The 22,158-nt window shown below is 45.9% G+C and overlaps 1 protein-coding gene across 1 annotated transcript in view; it reads right to left on the reverse strand.

The window, feature by feature from the left end:
* Positions 1 to 21,127: 21,127 nt before the first annotated feature.
* The window catches only part of LOC148152301 (disintegrin and metalloproteinase domain-containing protein 8-like), a 151,995-nt gene continuing 150,964 nt past the window's right edge, over positions 21,128 to 22,158 (reverse strand). The window contains exon 10 of the mRNA XM_087986162.1: positions 21,128 to 21,217. Within this exon, the coding sequence (XP_087842288.1) occupies positions 21,128 to 21,217 (90 nt within the window). The remainder of the gene's footprint in view (positions 21,218 to 22,158) is intronic.

Here is a 22,158-nt window from a genome sequence, read left to right on the forward strand (position 1 = left end):
GCTCTATAAGGACATATGCAGGAATAAGATGGGGAGGACTAATACTATTGTGCATGAGATGGAAATGGGGAAGGCTGTTCTGATAAAACAACACCCCTACAGATTTAATCCTTTCAAAGTCACACAGGTCCAGAAGGAAGTGGATGCGATGCACAATGAAGATATCATCGAACCGAGTCACAGCAAGTGGCATTTGCCAATCGCGTTAGTTCCCAAACCTGATGGGACTCAACAATTTTGTGTGAACTATCGGAAGGTCAACGCCATAACAAAATTGGACTCATATCCAATATCAAGATTGGAGGGGTGTATGGAGAAAGGTGGACAAACCAGTTACATCACTAAGTTGGACTTACTCTATGGTTATTGGTAGGTACCTTCATCAAAAAAAGCGAAAGACGTTTCTGCGTTTATAACCCCAAAAGCTCAGTAGCAATTCAAAGTGATGCCTTTTGGAATGAAGAATGCACCCCCCATCTTCTAAAGACTCACGAACAGAGTTGTGGCCTGATTAACAGTTCATCTGGATGATGTAGTGATCTTTAATGAGTCATGGAAAGATCACCTAGTTCAGTTGGCTAAGCTCTTTGAATGATTAAGTGAAGCAAAACTGGTAATAGACTTAAAGAAAACAGAATTTGCGAAGGCAGAAGTGATGTTCTGGGGACATATCATGGGTCATAGAAGGTTGACCCCAAGGAATGCAAAAAGGAAGGCCATCGAAGAGTTTTCATGACCAACCTCGAAGGAAGAGGTGCTTCGACTTTGGGACTAAGCAGATTCTACCGGAAGTTTGTTCCAAACTACTGCAATGTAGTGGCACCACTAACAGTTTGCTGAAGAAGAACACAAAATTTCGGTGGACAGAACAATGCCAGGAGGCATTTGTCAATTTAAAAACCGTGTGAAGCACTGCATCAGTTTTAGCTACACCAAATGTTTTGAAACCCTACAAGGTTGCAATTAGTGTCAGTGATATAGGAGTTGGAACTATACTGCTACGGAAGACCTTGATGGAATTGAACATCCAATTGGCTACTGTTCAAAGAAACTCAACACCGACTAGAGAAAATACCATTGAAAAGGAGTTGGTGTCGTAAAAATATGATAGTATACATAAAATTGAATAGATATATAGATATATATATATATATATATATATAAATGCACAGAAATTAATACGAACTTAGATTAATGTCCTATGTATTTCATTATAATGGGGTTAAGAATTAGAGAAAAAAGAAGACATTTTTTCATTATGATGGCTCATTTTTTCTTAAAGGGGGAGGTGTTATGAAGTTGAAGGTACGTACTGTGCCTTTAAGAGAGAGTGAATTCTATTTTGCACTGAGCGATTTTGCTAATGCTCTTCAGAAGGGTTTAAACTCATTCAACTGAGGGATGGGAACCTAAATTGTTCTTCCAGTGTCCAGGAGGTTGACAGCAGTGAGGTCAGAAATATGGTTGCAAGAGTTCACCGACAAGCAGGAAGGAGGTTTGAAATGTGTCTACTTCAACACCAGAAGCATCCGGAATAAGGTGGGTGAACCTCCAGCATGGGTTAGTACCTGGGACTTTGATGTCGTGGCCATTTCAGAAAAATGGAGTGAGCAGGGACAGGAATGACTGTTGCAGGTTCTGGGATTTAGATGTTTCAGTAGGGCTAGGTGTTAGAATTGGAGGAGGTGTTCACAATTCTGGAAAGTATGAAAATAGATAAGTTCCCTGGTCCAGATGGGATTTACCCTCAGACTCTCTGGAAAGCCAGGGAGGAAATTGCAGAACCTCTGGTTTTGATCTTTATGTTGTCATTGTCTACAGGAATAGTGCCAGAAGACTGGAGGACAGCAAATGTTATCCCCTTGTTTAGAACATAGAACATATAGAACATAGAAGAATACAGCGCAGTATAGGCCCTTTGGCCCTCGATGTTGCGCCGATCCAAGCCCACCTAACCTACACTAGCCCACTATCCTCCATATACCTATCCAATGCCCGTTTAAATGCCCATAAAGAGGGAGAGTCCACCACTGCTACTGGCAGGGCATTCCATGAACTCACGACTCGCTGAGTAAAGAACCTACCCCTAACATCTGTCCTATACCTACCACTCCTTAATTTAAAGGTATGCCCCCTCGTAATAGCTGACTCCATACGTGGAAAAAGGTTCTCATGGTCAACCCTATCTAAACCCCTAATCATCTTGTACCCCTCAATCAAGTCACCCCTAAACCTTCTTTTCTCTAATGAAAACAGCCCCGAAGTGCCTCAGCCTTTCCTCATACGATCTTCCTTCCATACCAGGCAATATCCTGGTAAACCTCCTCTGCACCGGTTCCAGTGCCTCCACATCCTTCCTATAGTATGGCGACCAAAACTGCAACAATACTCCAGATGCGGCCGCACCAGAGTCTTATACAACTGCAACATGACCTCAGAGCTCCGGAACTCAATTCCTCTACCAATAAAAGCCAGTATGTCATATGCCTTCTTCACCGCACTATTTACCTGAGTGGCAACTTTCAGAGATCTGTGTACATGGACACCAAGATCCCTCTGCTCATCCACACTACCAAGTATCCGACCATTAGCCCAGTACCCCATCTTTTTGTTACTCTTAAGGAGAGTTTAAGGAGAGTAGAGACAACCTTGGTAATTATAGACCTGTCAGCCTTACTTTGGTTGTGGGCAAAGTGTTGGAAAAGGTTATAAGAGATAGGATTCATAATCATTTAGAGAGAATAAGCTGATTAGGGATAGTCAACACAGTTTTGTAAAGGGTAGGTCATGCCTCACAAACCTCATTGCGTTCTTCGAGAAGGTGACCAAATAGTTGGATGAGGGTGTAGCGGTTGATGTGGTGTATATGGATTTCAGTAAGGTATTTGATAAGGTTCCCCCACTGTAGGCTATTGCACAAAATACAAGGGCATGGGATTGAGGATGATTTAGTGGTTTGGATCAGTAATTGGCGAGCTGAAAGAAGACAGAGGGTGGTGGTTGATGGGAAATGTTCATTCTGGAGTTTAGATACTGGTGGTGTACCGCAAGGATCTGTTTTAGGTCCACTGCTGTTTGCCATTTTTATAAATGACCCGGATGAGGGCGTAGAACCATAGGTTAATAAATTTGCGGATGACACTAAGGTCGGTGGAGTTGTGGATAATTCCGAAGGACGTTTTAGGTTACAGAGGGACATAGATAAGCTGCAGAGCTCGGTTGAGAAGTGGCAAATGGAGTTGGCAAATGGAGAAAAGTGTGAGGTGATTCACTTTGGAAAGAGCAACAAGAATAAAGATGAGCAGAGAGATCTCGGTGTCCATGTACACAGATTCCTGAAAATTGCCACCCGGATTGTTAGGTTTGTTAAGAAGGCATATGGTGTGTTAGCTTTTATTGGTAGAGGGATAGAGCTTTAAAGCCATGAGATCATGCTGCAGCTGTACTAAACTCTAGTATGGCTGTACTTGGAGTATTGCGTACAGTTCTAGTCACCACATTTTAGAAAGGGCGTGGAACATTGGAAAGGGTTCAGAGGAGAGATTCTGAACGATTACTTTGCATCAGTGTTCACTGAGGAGAGAAACATGATGAATGTTGAGATTAGAGATAGAAGTTTGATTAATCTAGATCACATTGACATAAGTAGGGAAGATGTGTTGGACAGGCAAGAGGTTATTGAGGTGGGCAAATCCCTAGGATGGGATCTATCCCAGGTTGCTGAGGGAGCTGAGAGAGGAAATAGCTGGGGCCCTGACAGTTTTCTTTGTGGCATCCTTAAATACAGGTGAGGTGCCGGAGGATTGGAAGGTTGCTCATGTTGTCTCCCTGTACAAGGAGTGTAGTAGGGATACTCCGGGTAACTACAGACCAGTGAGCCTAACGTCAGTGGTGGGAAAGTTGTTGGAGAAGGTACTGAGGGATAGGATCTATTTATATTTAGAAAAGAATGGGCTTATCAGTGATTAGCAACATGTTTTTTTGCGGGGGAGATCGTGCCTTACCAACTTAATAAAGTTCTTCGAGAAAGTGACCAAGTTGATAGATGAAGGAAGGGCTGTTGATGTCATATACACGGACTTTAGTAAGGTGTTTGATAAGGTTCCCCTCGGTAGACTAATGGAGAAAGTGAAGTCACATGGTATGCAGGGTGTTCTAGCGAGGTGGATAAAGAACTGGTTGAGCAACAGGAGACAGAGAGTAGTAGTTGAAGCGAGTTTCTTGAAATGGAGAAAGGTGACCAGTGGTGATCCACAGGGATCAGTGTTGGGGCCACTGTTGTTTGTAATATACATAAATGATCTGGAAGAGGGCACTGTTGGTATGATGAGCAAATTTGCAGATGGCATGAAGATTGGTAGAGTAGCAGAAAGCTTAAGAGACTGTCAAAGCAAACAGGAGGACATCGCAAGACTGGAAAGTCGGATGGAAAAGTGGCAGATGGTTTTCAATCCAGACAAATGTGAGGTGATGCATTTAGGCAAGACTAAACCCACTCCCACAGCTACCTGGATTACACCTCTTCCCACCCTACCTCCTGCAAAAATGCCATCCCATAATCCCAATTCCTCCGCCTCTGCTGTATCTGCTCCCAGGAGGACCAGTTCCACCACAGAACACATCAGATGGCCTCCTTCTTTAGAGACAGTAATTTCCCTTCCCATGTGGTTAAAAATGCCCTCCAGTGCAAAACGTCCACATCCCGCCCCTCTGCCCTCAAACCCCAATCCTCCAACTGTAACAAGGACTGAACCCCCGTGGTGCTCACCTTCCACCCTACCAACCTTCGCATAAACCGCATCATCCGACGATATTTCTGCCACTTCCAAACGGACGCCACCACCAGGTATATATTTCCCTCCCCACCCCTTTCCGCGTTCCGCAAAGACCATTCCCTCCGTGACTACCTGGTCAGGTACACACCCCCCAACAACCCGCCCTCCCATCCTGGCACCTTCCCCTGCCACCGCAGGAACTGTAAAACCTGCGCCCACACCTCCTCCCTCACCTCCATCCAAGGCCCCAAAGGAGCCTTCCACATCCATCAAAGTTTTACCTGCACATCCACTAATATCATTTATTGTATCCGTTGCTCCCGATGCTGTCTCCTCTACATTGGGGAGACTGGACGCCTCCTAGTAGAGCACTTTAGGCAACAGCTCTGGGACACCTGCACCAATCAACCACACTGCCCTGTGGCCCAACATTTCAACTCCCCTTCCCACTCTGCCGAGGACATGGAGGTCTAGGCCTCCTTCACCACTGCTCCCTCACCACCAGACGCCTAGAGGAAGAACGCCTCATCTTCCACCTCGGAACACTTCAACCCCAGGGCATCAATGTGGACTTCACCAGTTTCCTCATTTCCCCTTCCCCCACCTCACCCCAGCTCCAGCCTTCCAACTCAGCACCGCCCTCATGGTCTGTCCTCCTGCCTATCTTCCTTTCCACCTATCCACTCCACCCTCCTCTCTGACCTATCACCTTCGTCCTCACCCCCACTCACCCATTGTACTCTGTGCTACTTTCTCCCCACCCCCACCTCCATCTCATTTATCTCTCCACCCTGCAGGCTCCCTGTCTCTATTCCTTCTATTGCCCGGAACATCGATTTTCCTGCTCCTCGGATGCTGCCTTACCTGCTGTGCTTTTTCAGCACCACTGTAATCTAGACTCTGGTTTTCAGCATCTGCAGTTCTTGTTTTCACCTAGTCATTTAAAATGCGTCTGGACAAATGCATGAGTAGCTGAGGAGTAGAGGGATACAGATGTTTGGGAATTAACTGACAGCTTTGGACAGTACATTTGGATTGGCTCAGGCTTGGAGGGCCGAAGGGCCTGTTCCTGGGCTGCAAATTTTCTTTGTTTCTTTCCTTTGTTTGAGATTTACCAGGATGTTGCGTGGTATAGAGGAAAGGTCTTATGAGGAAAGGCTGAGGGACTTGAGGCTGTTTTTGTTAGAGAGAAGGTTGAGAGGTGACTTAATTGAGACATAAGTTAATCTGAGAGTTAGAAAGGGTGGACAGTGAGAGCCTTTTTCCTTGGATGGTGATGGCTAACATGAGGGGACATAGCTTTAAATTTAGGGATGTGCCCTGCCTGCAACAGTAGTAGACTCGCCAACTTTAAGACATTTAAATGATTGTTGGATAAACATATGGAAGAAAATGGAACCATGTCAGTTAGATGGACTTCAGATTGGTTCCACAGTTTGGTGCAACATTGAGGACCAAAGGGCCTGAACTGGGCTGTAAAGTCCTATGTTCTATATTTTTATTGGAACAGTCTACTGTTATAGAGATGAAGGCAGATAATAAGCAGTTCAGAGAAATTGGAGCTTAGAATTGTGAACAGTTGTTGTTTCATGTTCACTATTTGACTTAAGGAGTAACTTGACATTTTTTTCTTTAGATAGTGGAATTTAGGAGTTCTGTGTCACTTATACTTTAACAGATTATGAGGTGAGGTGAGCTTTTCTGGGAGTTTGTTTTAATTAATGGAAGGGTTTTCAGCTCTGTTGTAACAGTGTGCAATTCTAGTCTCCTTCCTATCAGAAGGATGTTGTGAAACTTGAAAGGGTTCAGAAAAGACTCACAAGGATGTTTCCAGGCTTGGGGGATTTGAGCTACAGGGAGAGGCTGAACAGGCTGGGGCTGTTTTCCCTGGAGCGTCAGAGGCTGAGGATAACTTTATCGAGGTTTATATAATCATGAGGGGCATGGATAGGGTCAATAGGCAAGGTCTTTTCCCTTGGGGTAGGGGAGTGGAGAACTAGAGAGCATAGGTCTAGGGTGAGAGAGGAAGTACTTAAAAGAGACCTAAAAGGGCAAATCTTCCACGAAAAGGGTGGTGCATGTATGGAATGAGCTGCCAGAGGAAGTGGTGGAGGCTGGTACAGGTACAACATTTAAAAGGCATCTGGATGTGTATATGAATAAGAAGGGCTCAAAGAGATATGAGCCAAGTGCTGGCAAATGGGACAAGATGAATTTAGGATATCTGGTCGCCATGTATGAATTGGACCAAAAGGTCTGATTCCGTGTTATACATCTCTGTGACTTGATGTGGTTCACTAATGTCCATCAGGGAAGTAAATCTGCCATCCTCACATGGTCTGTTCTACTGGTGACTCCAAATGCATAACAATGGGGTTCACTCTCAGTTGCCCTCTGAGGTGGCCAAGCAAACCACTCAAGTTATACCAGTCATGACAAAGTCTCAAAGAAATGAAAACAATGGATCACCTGGCATTGACCCAGGCACCAGAAAAGACAATAGCAGAAACAGCTCTGTAAACCCTGCGAAGTCTTACTTATGAACATCTGGGGACCATTGCCAAAACTGGGAGAGCTGTCTCACAGACTTGTCAAGCAACAGCCTGACACAATCATACTCATGGGATCATACCTCATAGATAGCGTCCCAGACCCCACCATCACCATCCCTGGATAGGTCCAGTCCCACCAGCAGGACAGGCCCAGCAGAGGGGGCAGCACAGTGGGATACAGTGGGGAGGGAGTTGCCCTAGGAATCCTCAACATTGACTCCGGACCCCAAAGTCTCATGGCTTCAGGTGAAATATGGGCAAGGAAATCCCCTGCTGATTACTACATACCGCCCTCCCTCGGCTGATGAATCATTACCCCTCCAAGTTGAACAACACTCAGAGGAAGCACTGAGGGTGGCAAGGACACAGAATGTACTCTGGGTGGGGGATATCAATGTCCAACCACCAAGAGTGGCTTGGCAGCAGCATTACTGATCGAGCTGGTCGGGTCCTAAAGGACATCGCTGCTAGACTGGGTCTGCAGCAGGTGGGGAGGGAACCAACAAGAGGGAAAACCATATTGACCTCATCCTCACCAATCTGTCAGCTGCAGGTGTATCTGACCATGACAGTATTAGTGAGAGTGACCACCGCACTGTCCTTGTGGAGACAAAGTCCCCACCTTCACATTGAGAATACCCTCCATTGTGTTGTGAGGCACTGTCACCCTGCTAAATGGGACAGACTTCAACAGATCTAACAACTCAGGACGGGGCATCCATGAGACACTGTGGGTCATCACCAGCAGCAGGACTGTACTCCAGCACAATCTGTAACCTCATGGCCCGGCATATCCCCCACTCAACCATTACCACCAAGCCAAGGGATCAACCCTGGTTCAATGGAGAGTGCAGGAGGAGGACATGCTAGGAGCAGTGCCTGACATACCTGAAGATGAGGAGTCAACTTGGTGAAGCTACCAAACACGAATACTTGCATGGCAAACAGAATAAACTGCAAGTGTTAGACAGAGCTAAGCTATTCCACAACAAAACAGCTGTCCTGCCACATCCAGTCGTGAATGGTGGTGGATGATTGAACAAATTAGTGGAGGAAGAAGCTCCACAAATATCCCCGTCCTCAATGCTGGAAGGGCACAGCACATCAGAGCAAACAATAAGGCTAATGCATTCACAACAATCTTCAGTCAGAAGTGCCAAGTGGATAATCCATCTCAGCCCCTGCCAGTGATCCCCAGCATCACAGACACCAGTCTCCAGCCAATTTGATTCACTCCACATGACATCAAGAAACAGCTGGGGACACTGGATATTGCAAAGACTATAGTACTATAGCAATAGTACTGAAGACTTGTGCTCCAGAACTTGCTGTTCCCCTAGCCAAGCTCTTCCAGTACAGTTACAACACTGGCATCTACACAACAATGTGGGAAATTGCCCAGGTATGTCCTGTACTTAAAAACCAGGACCTATCCAACGTAGCCAATTACCGCTCCATCAGTCTGCTCTCCATCATCAGTGAAGTGATGGAAGGGGTCATCAACAGAGCTATCAAGCAACACCTGCTCAGTGACACCCAGTTTGGGTTAGACCAGGGTCACTCAGCTCCTGACCTCATTATAGCCTTGGGACAAAAGAACTGGTTTCCAGAGGAGAGGGAGATGGACAGCACTGACATCAAGGCTGCATTCAACCGAGTGTGGCATCAAGGAGTCCGGACAAAACTGGAATCAATGGGTAGGGGAAAATGAGGACTGTAGATGGTGGAGATCAGAGTCAAGCGTGTGGTGCTGGAAAAGTACAGCAAATCAGTCAGCATCCGAGGAGCAGGAGAATCGGCTTAGGCAACGGAGGCCATCAATCGTCCCTTCAGAACGGCAGTCATCCATCTCTGAGAGATGGTCGCTTAAGAGACTGCTAAAGGGAAATGCATTAGTCTCCGTTGCTTTCAGCCGAGTCTCCTGTTTCTCAGATGCTGCCTGAGCTGCTGTGCTTTTCCAGCACCACACTCTCAACTGGAATCAATGGGTATTGGGGGCAAACTCTCCGCTGGTTAGAGTCATACCTGACATATAGAAAGATGATTGTGGTTGTGGAAGTTCAGTCATCTCCGCTCCAGGACATCTCTGCTGGACACAATTGAAATGTGGACCTTAATCAAGGAACAGCTACTGCGTATCCGTGATAAGTATGCACATGTCAGACAGGGAGGAAGTGGTCAAGTGAGGGAGCTATGGTTTACTAAAGAAGTTGAATCTCTTGTCAGGAGGAAGAAGGTTTATGTAAGGATGAGACATGAAGGCTCAGTTAGGGCGCTTGAGAGTTACAGGTTAGTCACGATGGACATAAACAGAGATGAGAAGAGTGGGGTGGGGGTGGGGAGGGGTGGTGGTGACATGAGAAGTCTTGAGTAGTTAGGATATAAAGCTTTCTGCAAGTGTGTCAGGAACAAAAGAATGACTAGAGTAAGATTAGGGCCAGTCAAGGACAGTAGTGGGAAGTTGTGCAGTCTAAGGAAAAAAAGAGAGGTGCTAAATGAATATTTTTCATCAGTATTCACACAGGAAAAAGACAATATTGTTGAGGAGAATACTGAGATACAGGTTACTAGACTAGATGGGATTTAGGTACAAAAAGAATAGTTAATAGTTAAATAGGTATGTCCTCTGCGCCAGATGGAATTTATCCTCAGATTCTCCGGGAAGGGGATTAGAGAGCCTTTGGTTTGATCTTTATGTCATCATGTCTACACTAGAGGGCATAGGTTTAGGGAGGGAGGGAAAGATATAAAAGAGACCGAAGGGATCATGCCATAAGGTTGAGTGAAATAGGGATTGATGGGAAAGGTGAGGGCAGTAACAAATTAAAAATACTATATATGAATGCATGAAGTATTAGAAATAAGATGGATGAGCTTGAGGGTCTTTTGGAAATTGGCAGCTACGATATTGTGGGGAGAACTGAGACGTGGCTTCAAGTGGACAGGGCCTGGGAAACGAATATTCAAGGCTATACATGCTATCATAAGGACAGACTGACGGGCAGAGGGGGTGGGGTGGCCATGTTGGTAAAAGATGATATTCAGTCCCTTACGCGGGGGGACCTAGAATCAGGGGATGTAGAGTCAGTATGGATAGAGTTGAGAAATTCTAAGGGTAGAAAGACCCTCTTGGGAGTTATCTACAGGCCCCCAAACAGTAGTATGGATGTAGCGTGTAAGTTGAATAAGGAGCTGAAATTGGCCTGTTGCAAAGATGTTACTACAGTTGTTATGGGGGATTTCAACATGCAGGTAGACTGGGAGAATCAGGATGGTATTGAACCTCTAGAAAGAGACTTTGTGGAGTGCCTCCGAGATGAATTCTTAGAACAGCTGGTGCTGGAGCCTGCCAGGGAGAAGACAATTCTGGACCTGGTATTGTGCAATGAACCTAAATTGGTCAGGGACTTCAAAGTGAAGGAGCCATTAGGAGGTAGCGACCATAATACAATAAATTTCAATCTGCAATTTGAAAGGGAGGGTACAATTGGTAGTGACAATATTTCAGTTGAATAAAGGGAACTATGGAGCTATGAGGGAGGAGCTGGCCAAAGGTCAATGGTGCAATACCTTAGCTGGGAGAAGTGTGGAGGAACAATGGAAGATATTTCTGGGTATAATACAGAAGATGCAGAATCAGTTCATTCCTAAAAGGAAAAAAGATCCTATGAGGAGGCAGGGGTGGCTGTGGCTGATGAGGGAAGTTAAGAAACATATAAAGTCAAAAGAGAAAAAGTATAACATAGCAAAGGTGAGTGGGAAAACGGAGGACTGGGAAGCTTTTAAAGAACAACAGAGGATTACTAAGAAGGAAATACGCAGAGAACAAATGAGGTACGAAGGTAAACTGGCCAAAAATATAAAGGAGGATAGTAAACGTTTTTTAGGTATGTGAAAGGGAAAAAAATGGTTAAGACTAAAATTGGGCCCTTGAAGACAGAAACAGGGGAATATATTACAGGGAACAAAGAAATGGCAGAAGAGTTGAATTGGTACTTCAGATCTGTGTTCACTGGGGAAGACACAAGCAATCTCCCAGAGGTAACAGTGGCTGAAGGACCTGAACTGAAGGGAATTTATATTTGCCAGGATTTGGTGTTGGAGAGACTGTTAGGTCTGAAGGCTGATAAGTCCCCGGGGCCTGATGGTCTGCATCCCAGGGTACTGAAGGAGGTGGCTCGAGAAATTGTGGATGCGTTGGTGATTATTTTCCAGAGTTCGATAGATTCAGGATCAGTTCCTGCAGATTGGAGGGTGGCTAATGTTGTACCACTTTTTAAGAAAGGTGGGAGAGAGAAAGCAGGAAATTATAGACCAGTTAGTCTGACCTCAGTGGTGGGAAAGATGCTGGAGTCTATTATAAAGGATGAAATTACGACACATCTGGATAGCAGTAACAGGATAGGTCAGAGTCAGCATGGATTTATGAAGGGAAAATCAAGCTTGACTAATCTTCTGGAATTTTTTGAGGATGTAACTCTGAAGATGGACAAGGGAGATCCAGTGGATGTAGTATACCTGGACTTTCAGAAAGCTTTTGATAAAGTCCCACACAGGAGGTTAGTGAGCAAAATTAGGGTGCATGGTATTGGGGGCAAAGTACTGACTTGGAATGAAAATTGGTTGGCTGACAGGAAACAAAGAGTAGTGATAAACGGCTCCCTTTCGGAATGGCAGGCGGTGACCAGTGGGGTACCGCAGGGATCAGTGCTGGGATCGCAGCTTTTTACAATATATATTAATGATATAGAAGGTGGTATTAATAGTAACATTAGCAAATTTGCTGATGATACAAAGCTGGGTGGCAGGGTGAAATGTGAGGAGGATGTTAGGAGATTACAGGGTGACCTGGACAGGTTAGGTGAGTGGACAGATGCATGGCAGATGCAGTTTAATGTGGATAAATGTATGGTTATCCACTTTGGTGGCAAGAACAGGAAGGCAGATTACTACCCAAATGGAGTCAAATTAGGTAAAGGGGCAGTACAAAGAGATCTGGGTGTTCTTGTACACCAGTCAATGAAGGCAAGCATGCAGGTACAGCAGGTAGTGAAGAAAGCTAATAGCATGCTGGCCTTCATAACAAGAGGGATTGAGTATAGAAGCAAAGAGGTTCTTCTGCAGCTGTACAGGGCCCTGGTGAGACCACACCTGGAATATTGTGTGCAGTTCTGGTCTCCAAATTTGAGGAAAGACATTCTGGCTATTGACAGAGTGCAGCCTAGGTTCACGAGGTTAATTCCTGGATTGGCGGGACTATTTTATGTTGAAAGATTGGAGCCACTGGGCTTGTATACCCTTGAGTTTAGAAGACTGAGAGGGGATCTGATTGAGATGTATAAGATTATTAAAGGATTGGACACTCTGGAGGCAGGAAACATGTTTCCGCTGATGGGTGAGTCCCAAACCAGAGGGCACAGCTTAAAAATAAGGGGTAGGCCATTTAGGCCAGAGATGAGGAGAAACTACTTCAACCAGAGAGTGGTGGGTGTGTGGAATGCTCTGCCCCAGAGGGCAGTGGAGGCCCAGTCTCTGGATTCGTTTAAGGAAGAGTTGGATCGAGCTCTCAAGATAGTGGAATCAAGGGTTATGGAGATAAGGTAGGAACAGGATACTGATTGAGGATGATCAACCATGATCATAATGAATGGTGGTGCAGGTTCGAAGGGCAGAATGGCCTACTCCTGCACCTATTGTCTATTGTCTATTCATGGATTCTGGATCAGTGGTGCTGGAAGAGCATAGCAGTTCAGGCAGCATCCAACGAGCAGCGAAATCAACGTTTCGGGCAAAAGCCCTTCATCAGGAATAAAGGCAGTGATCCTGAAGTGTGGAGAGATAAGCTAGAGGAGGGTGGGAGTGGGGAGAAAGTAGCATAGAGTACAATGGGTGAGTGGGGGAGGAGATGAAGGTGATAGGTCAGGGAGGAGAGGGTGGAGTGGATAGGTGGTGGTACATGTATGGAATGAGCTGCCAGAGGAAGTGGTGGAGGCTGGTACAATTGCAACATTTAAGAGGCATCTGGATGAGTATATGAATAGAAAGGGTTTGGAGGGATATGGGCCAGGTGCTGGCAGGTGGGACTAGATTGGGTTGGGATGTCTGGTCGGCATGGACCAGTTGGATCGAAGGTCTGTTTCCGTGCTGTACACCTCTATGATTCTATGACTGGAGGACAGCAAATATTGTCCCCCTGTTCAAGAAGGGGAGTAGAGACAACCTTGGTAATTATAGACCAGTGAGCCGTGCTTCAGTTATGGATGAAGTGTTGGAATAGGTTGTAAAAGATAGGATTTATAATAATCTAGAATGGAATAATTTGATTCAGGATAGTCAACACAGTTTTGTGAAGGGTAGGTTGTGTCTCACAAACCTTATTGAGTTGTTTGAGAAGATGACCAAACAGGTGGATGAGGGTAAAGCAGTTGATGTGGTGTATATGGATTTCAGTAAGGTTCCCCATGATAGGCTATTTCAAAAAATATGAAGGCATGGGATTGAGGGTGATTTAGCGGTTTGGATCAAAGATTCACTAGCTGAAAGAAATCAGTGAGAAGGTGGTGGTTAATAGGAAATGTTCATCCTGGAGTTCAGTTACTCATGGTATACCACAAGGATCTGTTTTGGGGCCACTGCTGTTTGTCATTTTTATAAATGACCTGGATGAGGGTGTAGAACGATTAGTAAATTTGCGGATGACACTAAGGTCAGTGGAGTTGTGGATAATGCTGAAGGATGCTGCAGGTTACAGAGCTTCAGAGCTGGACTGAGAGGTGGCAAATGGAGTTTAATGCGGAAAAGTGTGAGGTGGAGCTGGAACTTTGGAACTGGGATGAGGTGGGGGAAGGGGAAATGAGGAAACTGGTGAAGTCCACATTGATGCCCTGGGGTTGAAGTGTTCCGAGGCGGAAGATGAGGCATTATTCCTCCAGGCGTCTAGTGGTGAGGGAGCGGCGGTGAAGGAGGCCCAGGACCTCCATGTCCTCGGCAGAGTGGGAGGGGGAGTTGAAATGTTGGGCCACAGGGCGGTGTGGTTGATTGGTTGCGGGTGTCCCGGAGATGTTCCCTAAAGCGCTCTGCGAGGAGGCGTCCAGTCTCCCCAATGTAGAGGAGACCACTCGGAACACTTCAACCCCAGGGCATCAATGTGGACTTCACCAGTTTCCTCATTTGCTACCTTCCCCCACCCTCCTCCCTGAACTATCACCTTCATGGGGTTGTTAAGAAGGCGGCACGGTGGCACAGTGGTTAGCACTGCTGCCTCACAGCGCCAGAGACCCAGGTTCAATTCCCGAATCAGGCGACTGACTGTGTGGAGTTTGCACTTTCTCCCCGTGTCTGCGTGGGTTTCCTCTGGATGCTCCGGTTTCCTCCCACAGTCCAAAGATGTGCAGGTCAGGTGAATTGGCCATGCTAAATTGCCCCTAGTGTTAGGTAAAGGGGTAAATATAGGGGAATGGGTGGGTTGCGCTTCGGCGGATCGATGTGGACTTGTTGGGCCGAAGGGCCTGTTTCCACACTGGAAGTCATCTAATCTAATCTAATCTAATCCCCATCCCTACTCACCTATTGTACTCTATGCTACTTTCTCCCTACTCTCACTTATCTCTCCACTCTGCAGGCACTCTGCCTGTATTCCTGATGAAGGGCTTTTGCCTGAAACATCGATTTTCCTGCTCCTCGCATGCTGCCTGAACTGCTGTGCTTTTCCAGCACCACTCTAAGTTAGACTCTGGTTTCTAGCAACTGCTGTTATTGTTTTTACCTAGTGTTGTGTACAGTTCTGGTCACCATATTATAGGAAGGATGTGGAAACTTTGGAAAGGGTTCAGAGGAGATTTACTGGAATGTTGCCTGGTGTGGAGGGAAGGTCGTATGAAGAAAGGCTGAGGGACTTGAAGCTATTTTTGTTAGAGAGAAGAAGGTTGAGAGGTGACTTTATAGAGGCATACAAGATAATCAGAGGGTTAGATAGGGTGAACAGTGACAGTCTTTTTCCTCAGATAATGATGGCTAGTACAAGGGGACCTAGTTTTTGAATGAGGGGTGGTAGATATAGGACAGATGTGAGAGGTAATTTCTTTGCTCAGAGTAGTAGGGGCACGGAATGCCCTGCCTGTAACAGTAGTAGACTTGCCAACTTGAAGCCAAAAGTGTGGTGTGTTATGAAGATGTGGGTGAACTATACCTTGCATGAGAGTTAAAAGTTAGCAGTGACAGCACCAAGTGTTCTCAACAAGATGCAATGTTACATGGGTTCCAGCTACTGCAGTAACTGGTTGCCTGGAAATGACAAAAACAGATTCGAACTAGGCCAATCAGTTTAAATTATTCTCCGAAAAAAGTACCAATTTCCAAACAAGTTTGAATTGAGTATATTGACCAGCTTAAAGGCCAATGACACAACCTGTTGTTCTGGGGTATCAGACCAGGGAAATTGAACAGTTGGGAGGAGAATTATCAAGTCCCAGCGTGTAACAGACTGCTTGAAAAATATCTCTCTTAAAAGTACATTTTCGATCAGTAACTTGTGACACAGAAATTCCGAGGAAGAAGAAGACGACAATGACACAGAAAGATCCGAACAGAAGCATGAAAACTGCCTGGTTTTGAGATAAGAAGTCTTGTTGTGTAAATCTTAATTGGGAGTTTTATCGGACTACTATTATCAAAAGAAGCTAACAGATTGGTTAGAATAAGGAATGGCAAATAGAGTCATAGAGATGTACAGCATGGAAACAGACCCTTCGGTCCAACCCGTCCATGCCAACCAGATATCCCAACCCAATCTAGTCCCACCTGCCAGCGCCCGGCCCATATCCCTCCAAACCCTTCCTATTCATATACCCATCCAGATGCCTTTTAAATGTTGCAATTGTATCAGCCTCCACCACTTCCTCTGGCAGCTCATTCCATACACGTACCACCCTCTGTGTGAAAAAGTTGCCTCTTACGTTTCTTTTATGTCTTTCCCCTCTCACCCTAAACTTTGACCTCGAGTTCTGGACTCCCCCACCCCAGGGAAAAGACTTTGTCTAGTTACCTTTTCCATGCCCCTCTTGATTTTGTAAACATTTATAAGGTCAGCCCTCAGCCTCCGATTCTCCAGAGAAAACAGCCCCAGCCTGTTCAGCCTCTTCCTGTACTCAGATCCTCCAACCCTGGCAACATCATCATAAATCTTTTTTGAACCCTTTCAAGTTTCACAACATCTTTCCGATAGGAAGGAGACCAGAATTGCACGCAATATTCCAACACTGGCCTAACCAATGTCCTGTACAGCTGCAACATGACCTCCCAACTCCTGTACTCAATACTCTGACCAATAAAGGAAAGCATATCAAACGCCTTCTTCATTATCCTATCTATCTGCGACTCCACTTTCAAGGAGCTATGAACCTGCACTCCAAATCTCTTTGTTCAGCAACACTCCCTAGGACATTACCATTAAGATGTATAAGTCCTGCTAAGATTTGCTTTCCCAAAATGCAACACCTCACATTTATCTGAATTAAACTCGATTTGCCACTTCTCAGCCCATTGGCCCATCTGGTCAAGATCCTGTTGTAATCTTAGGTAACCTTCTTTGCTGGCCACTACGTCTCTTATGCTCACATCCAAATAATTTATAAACAGTTCTTAGTTAATTATTCTCTGTTATAGATGAGGTGCTCTTCCTCCAGGCATCGGATACTTAAGGTTTGGCGATGGAAGGACCTGCCTGTCCTTGGTGAAGTGGGAGGGGGAATTGAAATGTTCAGCCGCGGAGCGTGGGTTGCTTCGTGCGGGTGTTCTTGCCAACTTTAAGGGCATTTAAATGGTCATTGGATAAGCATATGGACAAGAATGTAATAGTGTCTGTTAAATGGGCTTCAGATTGGTTTCACAAGGTGACGCAAATCGAGGGCAGAAGGGCTGTAGTGCACTGTATAGTTCTATGTTATGTGTTCGAAAGATCCTCAGACAGCACCTTCCAAACCCACAACCACTTCCATCTAGAAGGACAAGGGCAGCAGATACATGGGAACAACACACTTTTAGTTATTTTTCTTATTCATTTGTTGGCCTTGGGCATTGCTGGCTGGCCAGCATTGATAGCCCATCCCTATTTACCCTGGAAAAGGTGGGGGTGAGTTGCCTTCTTGAATCACTGCAGTCCACCTACTGTGGGTAAACCCACAATGCTAATGGGAGGAAATTCCAGGATTTTGACCCAACAACTGTGAAGGAACGATGATATATTTCCAAGTCAGGATGGTAAGTGGCTTGGAGGGGAACTTGCAGGAGTGGTATTCCCAAGTATCTGCAGCCCTTGTTCTTCTAGATGGAAGTGGTCATGGGTTTGGAAGTGCTGTCTAAGGATCTTTGGTGAAGTTCTGCAGTGCATCTTGTAGACAGTGCACACTGCTGCTACTGAGCACTGATGCTGGAGGGACTGAATGTTTGTAGATGTGATGCCAATCAAGTGAGTTGTTTTGTCTTGGATGGTGTCAAACCTGATTGAGTGTTGTTGGAGATGCACCCTATTCCAGGAAAGTCAGGAATATTTCATCACTCTCCTGACTTGTGCCTTGTAGATGGTGGATAGACTTTGGGATGTCAAGAGATAAGTTACTTGTCGCAGTATCCCTAGGCTCTGACTTGCTCTTGTCACCACTGTGTTTATGTGGTGAGTCCAGTTGAGTTTCCTGTCAATGGTAACTCCAAGAATGTTGACAGTGGGGGACTCTGTGATACGGTTGTCAAGGGGCGGTGGTCAGATTGTCTCTTATTTGTCATGGTCATAGCCTGGCATGTTTTTGGCCCGAATGTTACTTGCCACTTGTCGGCCCAAGCCTAGACATTGTCCAGTTCTTGTTGCATTTGAGCACGGACTGCTGTATCTGAGGTGCTGAATGGTGCTGAACACTGTGCAATAATTGGCAAGCATCCCCATTTCTGACCTTATGATGGAGGGAAGGTCATTGATGAAGCAGCTGAAGATGGTTGGGCATAGGACACTACCCTGAGGGACTCCTGCAGAGATGTCCTGGAGCTGAGATGACTGACCTTCCACAACCGCAACCATCTTCCTATGTCTCAGGTTTGACTCTAACCAGGGGAGTGTTTGCCCCTGATACCCATTGATTCCAGTTTCATCCAGGCTCCTTGATGCCACACTCGGTTGAATGCAGCCTTGATGTCAGGGCTGTCCCTCTCCCCTCCTCTGGAAACCAGCTCTTTTGTCCATGTTTGACCCAAGGCTATAATGAGGTCAGGAGCTGAGTGACCCTGGGGGAACCCAAACTGGGTGTCACTGAGCAGGTTATTGCTGAGCAGATGTTGCTTGATAGCTCTGTTGATGACCCCTTCCGTCACTTTACGTGGAGAGTAGGCTGATGGGGTGGTAATTGATCAGGTTGGATTTGTCCTGTTTCTTTATGAACAGGACGTACCTGGGCAAATTCCCACATTGTTGGGTAGATGCCAGTGTTGTAACTGTACTGAAACAGCTTGGCCAGGGGAGCAAGTTCTGGAGCACATGTCTTCAGTACTATTGCCAGAATGTAATCAGGGCCCATAGCTTTTGCAGTAACCAGTGTCCCCAGCTGTTTCTTGATATCATGTGGAGTGAATTAAATTGGCTGGAGACTGGTGTCTGTGATGCTGGGGATCACTGGAGGAGCCTGAGATGGATCATCCACTTGGCACTTCTGACTGAAGATTGTTGTGAATGCATCAGCCTTATCTGGGCTGGGCTCCATCATCATTGAGGATGGGGATATTTGTGAAACCTCCTCCTCCAGTGAGCTGTTTAATTGCCCCCCACTATTCATGACTGGATGTCAAAGGACTGCAGAACTTAGATCTGATCTAAATAAAAGCAAATTACTGCGGATGCTGGAATCTGAAACCAAACTAGAAAATGCTGGAAAATCTCAGCAGGTCTGGCAGCATCTGTAAGGAGAGAAAAGAGCTGACATTTTGAGTCTAATGAGGTCTGATCTGTTGGTTGTGGGATCGCTTAGCTCTGTCTATCACTTGCTATTTATGCCATTTGGCACATAAGTATTCGTGTTTGGTAGCTTCACCAGGCTGACACCTCATCTTCAGGTCTGCCTGGTGCTGCTCCTGGCATGCCCTCCCGCATTCTCCGTTGAACCAGTGTTGATTCCCTGGCTTGGTGGTAATGGTTGAGTGGGGGATATGCCAGGCCATGAGGTTACAGATTGTGCTGGAGCACAGTTCTGCTGCTGTTGATGACCCACAGTGTCTCATGGATGCCCCGCCCTGAGTTGTTAGATCTGTTGAAGTCTGTCCCATTTAGCAGGGTGACAGTGCCTCACAACACAATGGATGGTATTCTCAATGTGAAGGTGGGACTTTGTCTCCACAAGGACAGTGCGGCGGTCACTCTCACCAATACTGTCATGGTCAGATACACCTGCAGCCAGAGATTGGTGAGCATGAGGTCAATATGGCTTTCCCTCTTGTTGGTTCCCTCCCCATCTGCCTCAGACCCAGTCTAGAAGCAATGTCCTTTAGGATCGATCAGCTCGATCAGTAATGCTACTGCCGAACCACTCTTGGTGGTGGGACATTGAAATCCCCCACCCAGAGTACATTCTGTGACCTTGTCACCCTCAGTGCTTCCTCTGAGTGTTGTTCAACTTGGAGGGGTAATGATTCATCAGCCGAGGGAGGGCGGTAGGTGGTAATCAGCAGGGGGTTTCCTTGCTCGTGTTTAACCTGAAGTCATGAGACTTCATGGGGTCTGGAGTCAATGTTGAGGATTCCCAGGGCAACTCCCTCCCGACTGTATCCACTGTGCTTCCCCCCCTCTGCTGGGTCATTCCTGTAGGTGGGACAGGGCATGTCCAGGGATGGTGATGGTGGGGTCTGGGACATTGTCTGTAAGGTATGATTCTGAGAGTATGACTGTGTCAGGCTGTTGTTTCACCAGTCTGAGAGACAGCTCTCCCAATTTCAACTCTAGCCCCCAGGTTTTGGTTAGGAGGACTTTGCATGGTCAACCGGGCTGTTTGTGTTTTTGCCGTTGTCTTTTCCGGTTCCAAGTTCGATGCCAGGTGGTCCTTCCAGTTCCATTTCTTTGTTGGGACTTTCAGTTGAGAGTCAACCACAATGCTGTGGCTCTGGAGTCATATGTAGGCCAGGCTAGGTAAGGATGGCAGATTTCCTTACCCAAACAACAGTTATGAACCAGATGGGTTTTTTCTGACAATTGACAATGGTTTCTTGGTCATCAGTCGACTCTTAATTCCAGACTTCTTTTATTGAATTGAAATTCCACCATTTGCCATGGTGGGATTCGAGCCTGAGTCCCCAAAACATTATTCTGGGTTTCTGGATTAATAGTTTCTGGGTTTCGAGCAATAATATCGCTTGGCATTGCCTTCCTGTTCCCCTCCAAGCCACTCACCATCCTGACTTGGAAATATATCACCGTTCCTTCATGTCATTGGGTCAAAATCGTGGAATTCCCTCCCTCAGGGCATTGTGGGTCAATCTATAGCACATGGACTGCAGCGGTTCAAGAAGGCAACTCACCCCCACCTTCTCAAAGGGCAACTAGTGATAGACAATAAATACTGGCCCAGCCAGCAATGCACACAACCCATTAAAAATGAATGAATGAATGAGAGAAATGGAAGGGAAAGGTGAACTTTTCATCAGTGTGAACACAGCTCCATATTCAATAGGAAACCTCCTGAGGTAGTGTCCCTATCATTGATAAAGGAGGGCAGGCAGCAACTGCCACCCACTCCAGAGGTGTGTTATCAAAGGTTGAAACAGTTTGATTTAAAATCTCTCCACACTCACCATGTCCAATGTATTGGCAACAGAAAGCAAGTGCCTCACTGTAGCATCTCTACTCCTATGTTTCTCGAACTGAAAAGAAAACAAATGCTCATTGATCATTCAATCACAAATTTCACTATCCCATACCTGATCCCAGCCACAAAATCCTTCCATACTAAAGAGTTCCCTTGCACAGCAGAGTAGAAATTTATAGAACATAGAAAAGTACAGCACAGAACAGGCCCTTTGGCCCACGATGTTGTGGCCGAGGATTAATCCTAATGTAAAATAAAATCACGTAACCTACGCACCCCTCAACTCACTGTTATCCATGTGTATGTCCAGCAGTCGTTTAAATGTCCCTAATGACTCTGCTTCCACCACCACCGCTGGCAACACATTCCATGCATTCACAACTCTCTGCGTAAAGAACCTACCTCTGACGTCTCCTTTATACCTTTCTCCTAATATCTAAAAGCTATGACACTTCGTGCCAGTCAATCCTGCCCTGGGGAAAAGTCTCTGGCTATTGACACTATCTATTCCTCTTATTACCTTGTACATCTTGATCAGGTCACCTCTCTTCCTCCTTCTCTCCAGAGAGAAAAGTCCAAGCTTAGTCAACCTCTCTTCACAAGTCAAGCCCTCCAGTCCAGGCAGCATCCTGGTAAATCTTCTTTGCACCCTCTCCAAAGCCTCTGTCTTTCCTATAGTAGGGTGACCAGAACTGGACACAATATTCCAAGTGTGGCCTCACCAGGGACTTGTAGAGCTGCAGCAAAACCTCACGGCTCTTAAACCCGATCCCCCTGTTAATGAAAGCCAAAACACCATATGCTTTTTTAACAACCCTATCCATTTGGGTGGCAATTTTGAGGGATCTATGTACTTGCACACCCAGATCCCCCTGTTCTTCCACACTGCCAAGAATCCTGTCTTTAATCCTATATTCAGTTTACAAGTCCGACCTTCCAAAATTCATCACTTTTCCTTGACATCAAGGCTGCATTCGATTAACTGAGGCATCAAGG

The sequence above is a fragment of the Chiloscyllium plagiosum genome, unplaced genomic scaffold, assembly GCF_037043375.1.
Source record: "Chiloscyllium plagiosum isolate Xiang-an unplaced genomic scaffold, Cpla_swu_hap1 HiC_scaffold_1, whole genome shotgun sequence".
In the NCBI taxonomy this organism is placed as follows: domain Eukaryota; kingdom Metazoa; phylum Chordata; class Chondrichthyes; order Orectolobiformes; family Hemiscylliidae; genus Chiloscyllium; species Chiloscyllium plagiosum.